Genomic DNA, 8034 nt, shown 5'->3' with positions numbered 1-8034 from the left:
AGTTTAACATTACATATGTTGAAAGAAGAGAAAACATGCAGATGTTGTTGAAAAATTTCAATAAATATTTAGTTTGACCCACGACTTAGTCCAAGTTTTAATTTTGGACCTCTGTGAATTTGAGTTTAATATAATTTGCTGTAGGTCACCGGGGCCAAGGTGGAGAACAGCGTCAGGAGCTCATTCCTCCTGTAGGTCACTGGGGCCAAGGTGGAAACCAGCGTCAGGAGCTCATTCCTGTAGGACACTGACAGGACCAGAAGGTGGGGATTAGGATGATGGACAACTGGGCGGGGTTGATGGGTGAAGGTGAGGGGTAGGGTGATGGACAGCTAAGGGGCGGGGTTAACGTGGGGAGCTCGGGTGTTGGACGGCTGAGGGGCCTGGCTGAGGATCTCGCGCTGCACGTGGATCATTGACGGGGACTCGGCTCACGGATGGCTGAGGGGCGGGACCAAGGCTGTGGTGCTGCACACGCTCATTGGTGGGACCTCGGGTGACGGACGGGACGAAGGTTTTGGCGCTCCACGCTGTTCATCGGCAGGGGTTCGGGTGACGCGGAGGGGCGGGAACGGCGGTAAATTTAAAATGGTGGCGATGGGTTCCGTTTCCACGGAAAATGGCCGATGTGGCGCTGGGTTTAGTTGACTTTCAAGTTATATTGAGGTCTCAGAGGTGGACGGTGTCCCAGAGGTAGATGGGGTCCCAGTGGTGGATGGGGAGGGGTCCCAGAATTGTGTGGGGTCCCAGTGGTAGGAAGGGTCCTAGAGGTAGATGTGGAGGGGCCCCAGAGGTGGATGGGGTCTCAGAGGTAGGTGAGGACCCAGAGGATGGGGTCCCAGAAGTGGATGGGGAGGGGTCCAAAAGGTGGATGAGGTCCCATAGATAGATGGGGTCCCAGTGGTGGATGGGGTCCCAGAGGTGGATGAGATGAGGTCCCAGAGTTGGATAGAAAATAGGTGTAGGAGTCGGTCATTTGGCCCTTCAAGCCTACACCGCCATTCATTATGATCATGGCTGATCAGTTCCGGGTTCCTGCCTTCTTCCCATACCCCCTAATCCCATTGGCCACAAGGGCCAAATCTACACTTAAATATTGACAGGGAACTGGCCTCAACTACTTCCTGTGGCAAAGAATTCCACACATTTACCACTCTCTGAGAGAAGAAAGTTATCCTCATCTCAGTCCTAAAAAAATCCCCCCCTTATCTTTAAACTGGTCCTGGTTTTGGTTTTTCCGGGCATTGCAAACAACCTTCCTGCGTCTGTCTAAACCCTTAAGAATTTTATGTTTCTATAAGATCTAAATTCCAGAGAATACAAGCCTAGTCTATCCAATCTTTCTTCATATGCGAGTCCCTCCATCCCCGGTATCACCCTAATGAACCTTCTCTACACTCACTCCAAGACAAGGATATCCTTCCTCAGATAAGGTGACCAAAACTGCACGCAGTACTCCAGGTGTGATCTCACCAAGATAAGCTGTAGCAAGATCTCCCTACTCCTGGACTCAAATCCTCTCGCTATGAATGCCAACATACCATTTTCCCTCCTCACCACCTGCTGCACCTGCACACCCACTTTCAACAACTGATGCACAGGAACACCCAAGTGTCGCTGCATCTCCCCTTTTCCTAAACAGATACCATTTAAATAATAATCCTCTTTCCTGTTCTTACCTCCAAAGTGGATAACCTCACATTTATCCACATAAAACTGCATCTGCCACATCCTGGCCCATTCATCTAACTTGTCCAAATCACCCTGCACTCTCCTAGCATCCTCCACACAGCTAACCCTGCCACCCAACTTCGTATCATCTGAAAATTTTGAGATTCTGCTATCTATTCCTACATTTAAGTCATTGATTTATATCGTAAACAACTGCGGCCCCAGCACTGAGCCCTGCAGTACCCCACTAGTCACTGGCTGCCATTCGGAAAAAAAACCATTTATTCTTACTCTTTGCTTCCTGTCCCTCAACCAATTCTCTATCCACCTTAATACCATACCACCTATACCGTGCTCTTTAAGTTTATATGCTCGTCTTCTGTGTTATCAAACGCCTTACTAAAGTCCCAGAGGTGGATGGTGTCCCAGAGGTGGTTGGAGAGGCATCCCATAGATGGATTGGGAGGTGCCCCAGAGGTGGATGTGTTCACAGAGGTGGATGGGGAGGGGTCCCAGAGGTTGATGGGGTCCAAGTGGTGGATGGGGTCATGTCTGGAGCTGATGTGGGTGCACTGAAATCTGACTGGTTGTAATTGGTGGACCTTTGGGAGTAGGTCATTGGAACCCTGGGGTAAACCTGGTGCTGATTGAGCTCTGCCTCAACCGCAAAGTTGGTGCTATGTAGCTCTACAAATTTCTGGTGAGACCACACTTAGAATATTATGTTCAGTTCTGGTCACCTCAATAAAGGAATGGTGTGGAAACCATGGAGAGGGTGCAGAAGAGATTTACCAGGATGTTGCCTAGATTGGAAGATAGGTTAGCAGAGCTGGGACTTTTCTCTTTGGAGTGAAGAAGGATGAGAGGTTGGTTAATAGTGGCCTCCAAGATTATGAGAGGTGTGGACAGCCAATGCCTTTTTCCTTGGGCAGGAGCAGCAAACACCAGAGGACACCTGTACAAAGTGAAGGGAGGAAAGTTTAGAGACATCTGGGGCGTTTTTATTTACACAGAGTTGTGGGTGCCTGGAATGCATTGCCAGGGGAAGTGGTAGAGGCTGAAATGGGGCATTTAAGAGACTCTTGGATAGGCACATGGATGAAAGCAAAATAGACAGTTATAGAGTTTATATTTATATAAATAGAAATGACTGTGCTGTGCTGTCATGTTCTTTGTTCTAATGCAGTGGTCCTCAACCTTTTTCTTTCCACTCACATCCCACTTTAAGTATTCCCTATGCAATAGGTGCTCTGTGATTATATTGCTTAAGGTGGAATGTGGGTGGAAAGAAAAAAGTTGAAAACTACTGTTTTAATCGTCCCTAATTGACTCATTATGTGCACAGTTTCATAACTCCAAAGGAAATGGACCAATGACAATTTTTCTCAAGCAAAATATTTCAGTAACAAATGGGTCGAGAGCAGTGGTTCTCAACCTTCCCTTCCCACTCACAGACCACCTTAAGCAATCCTTTACTAATCACAGAGCACTGATGGCAGAAGGGTTACTTAAAGTGGGATGTGAGTGGAAAGAAAAAGGTTGAGAACCATTGTTCTAATGTGTAAGTAGGAGAGGGTCCAAGTTTGTGATGGAGAGATTTGCTCTTCTTTACAAGATAAGAGCCCATGCCATACAGGTAGAGCACTGGCTGATTGGCAGGAAGCAGAGATTTGGAATGCAAGGATCATATTCTGATTTGCTGACAGTGGCTAGTGGTGTTCCCAGGATAATGATTTTGATTATTGAATTAATGGCTTTGTTTGCATATGATATGAAGGTAAATGGAGGAGCAGGTAATATGGAGGAAACATGTAGGCTACATAAGGACTTTGATCAGAATGGGCAAAGATGTGGCCAAATGAAATGCAATATTTGAAAAGTACAGCCATGTACTTTGGTTGAAGAAGTAAACAGGCAGACTATTTTCTAAATAGGAAGAGAATTGAAAATTTCCAGATGCAATGGGACTTGGGAGTCCTTGTGCAGGATAGCCTGACTGTAAACATGCAGGTTAAGTTGGTGGTGAAAAAAGCAAATGCAATGCTGGTATTCATTTCAAGAGGATAGAACACGAGCAGGGATGTGATGTCGAGGCTTTATAAAGCACTGGTGAGTCCTCTCAGAGTATTGTGAGCAGTTTTGGGCTCCTTATTTAAAAAAGGATGTGCTTATGTTGGAGAGGGTTCCAAGGAGGCTCACAAAGATGATTCTGGGAATGAAAGGGTTATGATATGACTTTTGGCCTCTACTCTTTGGAATTTAGGAGAATGAGGGTGGATTGAAACATGTTGAATGTTGAAAGGTGTGGACAGAGTAGATGTAGAAAGTTTGTTTCCCACGGTGGGAGAGTCTTGGACAAGAGGGCACAACTTCAGGATTGAAGGATGTATACTTAGAACAGAAATGTGGAGAAATGTCTTCAGCAAGAGGGAGGAATTTGTTGCCACAGACAGTTGCAGAGGCCAAGTCATTGGGTGTATTGAAGGCTGAGCTCGGTCGGTTCTTGATTAACCAGGGCATCAAAGGTTATAGGAAGAAGGCCAGGAGTGAAGCAGAGTGGGGAAAATGGATCAGCTCTTGATTGAATTGTGGAGAAGGCTCGATGGGTTTTCTCCTCCTATGCCTTGTGGGCTTGCAACATAGGTGCCTGTGGTTAATTGCTGTTCTCTTTCTGTCATAGTGGCCCATGGCTCTAAAAGGTTTCACATACCCTCTGCCTGAGACAAGGTTTATTCACGCAGGAAGGATGGTGTATAAACTGAAAATGCGTTACAGTCAACGTATCAGGTAAGTTTGCTGCAAACCACAGGCTGTGAAATGGTTACTGAACCACTGGCCTAGTGGTTCTCAACCGTTTTCTTTCCACACACCTGCCACTCACTTTAAGTAATCCCTCTGCCAGCAGTGCTCTGTGATTAGTAAGAGATTACTTAAGGTGGTTTGTGAATGGGAAGGGAAGGCTGAGAATCACTGCTCTAGACCCAATTGTTACTGAAATATCTTGCTTGAGAAAAATTGTCATTGGTCATTTCCTTTGGAGTTCTGAAACTGTGCACATAACGAGTTCATTAGGGATAGTGATTTTCAAACTTTTTCTTCCCACTCACAGACCACCTTACTAATCACAGAGCACCTATAGCATAGGGAATACTTAAAGTGGTCTATGGGCGGAAAGAAAAAGGTTGAAAACCACTGCTGTATATTAACAACAGCTGGGTCCCAAATGTGCAATCCCTCCAATTTTGAATTTCTTGCATTTGGGATCCAATTCATAAACTATTTGCGATAGAAGAAATAAATGGGCAGGCTATTTTCGAAATGGGAACTGAAAATTCCCAGATGCAAAGGGACCTGGGAGTCCTTGTGCAGGATAGCTTGAAGGCAAACTTGCAGGTTGAGTTGGTGGTGAAGAAAGCAAATGCACTGCTGGTGTTCATTTCAAGAGGAATAGAATATAAGAGCAGGGATTTGATGGTGAGAGTTTCTTTTCTTTCTTTGGCTTGGCTTTGCGGACGAAGATTTATGGAGGGGTATGTCCACGTCTGATGGAGGCTCATTGGTGACTGACAAGTCCAATGCGAGACAGGCAGGCATGGTTGCAGTGGTTGCAGGGAAAAATTGGTTGGGGTTGGGTGTTGGATTTTTCCTCCTTTGTCTTTTGTCAGTGAGGTGGGCTCTGCGGTCTTCTTCAAAGGAGGTTGCTGCCCGCCGAGCTGTGAGGCGCCAAGATGCACGGTTGGAGGTGATATCAGCCCACTGGCGGTGGTCAATGTGGCAGGCACCAAGAGATTTCTTTAAGCAGTCCTTGTACCTCTTCTTTGGTGGCCAGTGGAGAGCTCGCCATATAACACGATCTTGGGAAGGCGATGGGTGGGTCACGTCTCTAGAATGAGGCTTTATAAGGCACTGATGAGACCTCACTTTGTATCGGGAGTATTGTGTATTCGAGGGTTAGAAATACACTTGCACAAATGATGCATCATTCATTCTTTATTGTAAATCTAAAAAGGATCCCCGCAACACACAATACAGTGGAACCCCAATTTAACACGACCCGATTTAATGCGAATCCATATATAACACAATGAGTCATTGGACTCGGGTGTTGGGCTGCCACGAGGAGTGTGGACTTCGGGCTGCCACAGGGGGTGGGAACTTCAGGCTGCTGCCAGGAGTGGAGCAACGTATGGTTGGTTTACTAAAAATTAATTTGTTTTATTTCAACTGTAACTACATTGATCTATTAAAACCTCGATTTAGTGCGACCCCGCTTTTATTGCGATGCAATTTTTTTTAGGACTCAAATGAATGCATTATTTTGGGGTTCCACACTATACGTATGTTACGATGTCATATGCAGGTGCCTGCGTATATCCACAACACTCTTCCCCCTCACAAAATAAATATCATTTAACTGGCACATAGCCGGAAGCATTCTAAACTACGTAACTAAAGACTACATACACTAATTGAGTTAACTACTGACTGACACAACCACATAATTACAACATGCCCAGCGATCAAGTCACTGTACATAGTCCTTTAGAAGTCCTGGAGGACATCTCTCCCTTTTTGATCTTCTTGGCGAGGGAAGACGTTGTGACATGTCAGGACTTTTGGCCTTTTCGGGAAATACCTCCTCCTTGGCCAGTTCTAGGGATGGTGAGCCCTGTGACGATGAGCCCTGTCTTTGGTGAGCACCATTTGGAATTTGGTTCTCCTGAGCCATAGATGCCGAGAGTGGCAGCTCTGACGTTGCGTCTGGAATGTCGTCATTGGAATGTGCCCAAAATGGACAGTCTTGGAGATCGTCCACATTGGATATGGACACTAGATCATTTTACGCCCTCCACTGGTCAATGTGTCACTTCCATATTTTACTTTCCACCAGTTCAGAATATGAACAAGGACTCAGCTCTTTTTGAGAATCACGCCTCTTATCCATGTCTTTTTATTGTACCAGCACTGGCTCCCCTACTTTTAAAAAATATTTTATTTATGATTTTCCAAACTTAAACTCCATTCTATACAAAGTTCCTGCAGAGTTCAAGCTCTTTCCTCCCCCCCCTCCCCCCCACACTCAACATTTAACACTTAAGTTACACACAACATTGAAGACACAACAAGGGTGTGAAACATACGTCAGGGTTTTCTGGGTTTGTCATGGGACGGCGGCCAGAGGTCAGCCTGCTTTCTTTTCTTGACTTTACCTGTTTGGGATGGGATGGAGCCCTCCGACTGATTGAAGAATAGACGGGGAAGGTAGGGCAGCAAGACATGACGGTCCACGCTATAGTCGTGCTTCTATGGAATTTAAGTACGGCTGCCAATTTTTTTTTTTAAAGTATCATACTTTTTTCTTAAGTTGTAAGTAATTTTCTCCAGGGGAACACAACTTTGCCTTTCAGTGTTCCACCACACAATGCTCAGGCAGGAGTCTGATTTCCTGGTAACTGTACTTCCTGGCCACTGCCAATGTGATCATTATGAATAGAATTTGAAATTTGGACAGGTTCATTGTAAGTCTTATGTTTCCAAACAGGATCAACTCAGGGTCCTGTGGGAATTCTTTACTATAATTTTTCCTAGAACTTGGCCTAATTCCACCCAAAAGGGCCTCCCCTTGATACGTCCAGGTTGCGTGAACAAAGGATCCTGTTTCAATGCCTCTCTGAAGCATTGGTCTGATAATTCTGGTTTAGATCTGTTCAATTTTTGCAGTGTCAGGTATAGCTGGTGCATAAAAATTGTATTGCACCAGCCTATACCGCCCATTAATGATTGCAGTCATGATGGTCTCATCAATCGCTATTCCTGCCACCTCTGCCTTGATTTGTTTGAGTTTGGTTCCTTCCACAGAGTAAGAAATACATTGCTGAGATGAACTTCCGTGCGTTCCCTCTTTGAATCATGGTCTCTATTTCACTGCACTCTGTTAGGGCATATTTGCACCTAATTTGTCCTGTAGAAAAGATCTGGAGTGACGGATGGAAGTACATCAGTTGTGAATGTCCTGGAATAACAAATCTCTCTCTGAAAACTAACAAGAACTTTCATGGGCGGTAACCATTTACCTTTCAAACACCAAAGCCTGGTGAACTTTATAAATGTTAAATTCTGGGCACAGTATAAGAATTGCCTGCAACCAGTAAACTTGGAGGAATGAGAAGTGAGATTGGACTGTGAACCAAAGAACTTTTCTGAACTTACACACACATTACACACACGTGTGCTTAGAATTAGAAGGGGGTTAAGTTAAGTAAGTCAATAGTGATAAGTTAAAGTGTGATTCTGTTTTTCATGTTTAAAGATAATTAAAAGCAACTTTTGTTTAAGTAACCATTTGTCTTGGTGAATATCTAT

The 8034-nt window shown here is 44.9% G+C and overlaps 1 protein-coding gene across 7 annotated transcripts in view; it reads left to right on the top strand.

Annotated features, from left to right (window-relative positions):
• Nucleotides 1-384: 384 nt before the first annotated feature.
• The window catches only part of LOC138741763 (membrane-anchored junction protein), a 204299-nt gene continuing 196649 nt past the window's right edge, over nucleotides 385-8034 (top strand). For 4 of the 7 annotated variants that reach the window (XM_069896050.1, XM_069896051.1, XM_069896046.1 and 1 more), the window contains exons 1-2: nucleotides 584-693; nucleotides 4352-4458. In XM_069896050.1, the coding sequence (XP_069752151.1) occupies nucleotides 4358-4458 (101 nt within the window). In that variant the 5' untranslated portion in view covers nucleotides 584-693; nucleotides 4352-4357. Of the gene's footprint in view, nucleotides 694-2271; nucleotides 2372-4351; nucleotides 4459-8034 lie in introns of those variants that run through there. The other 3 variants (XM_069896047.1, XM_069896049.1, XM_069896048.1) reach the window with 3 other exon arrangements.

This window comes from Narcine bancroftii, chromosome 8, assembly GCF_036971445.1.
Source record: "Narcine bancroftii isolate sNarBan1 chromosome 8, sNarBan1.hap1, whole genome shotgun sequence".
Classification (NCBI taxonomy): domain Eukaryota; kingdom Metazoa; phylum Chordata; class Chondrichthyes; order Torpediniformes; family Narcinidae; genus Narcine; species Narcine bancroftii.
The sequence above is the reverse complement of the archived record's forward strand: the minus strand, read 5'-3'. Positions and strand labels throughout refer to the sequence as shown.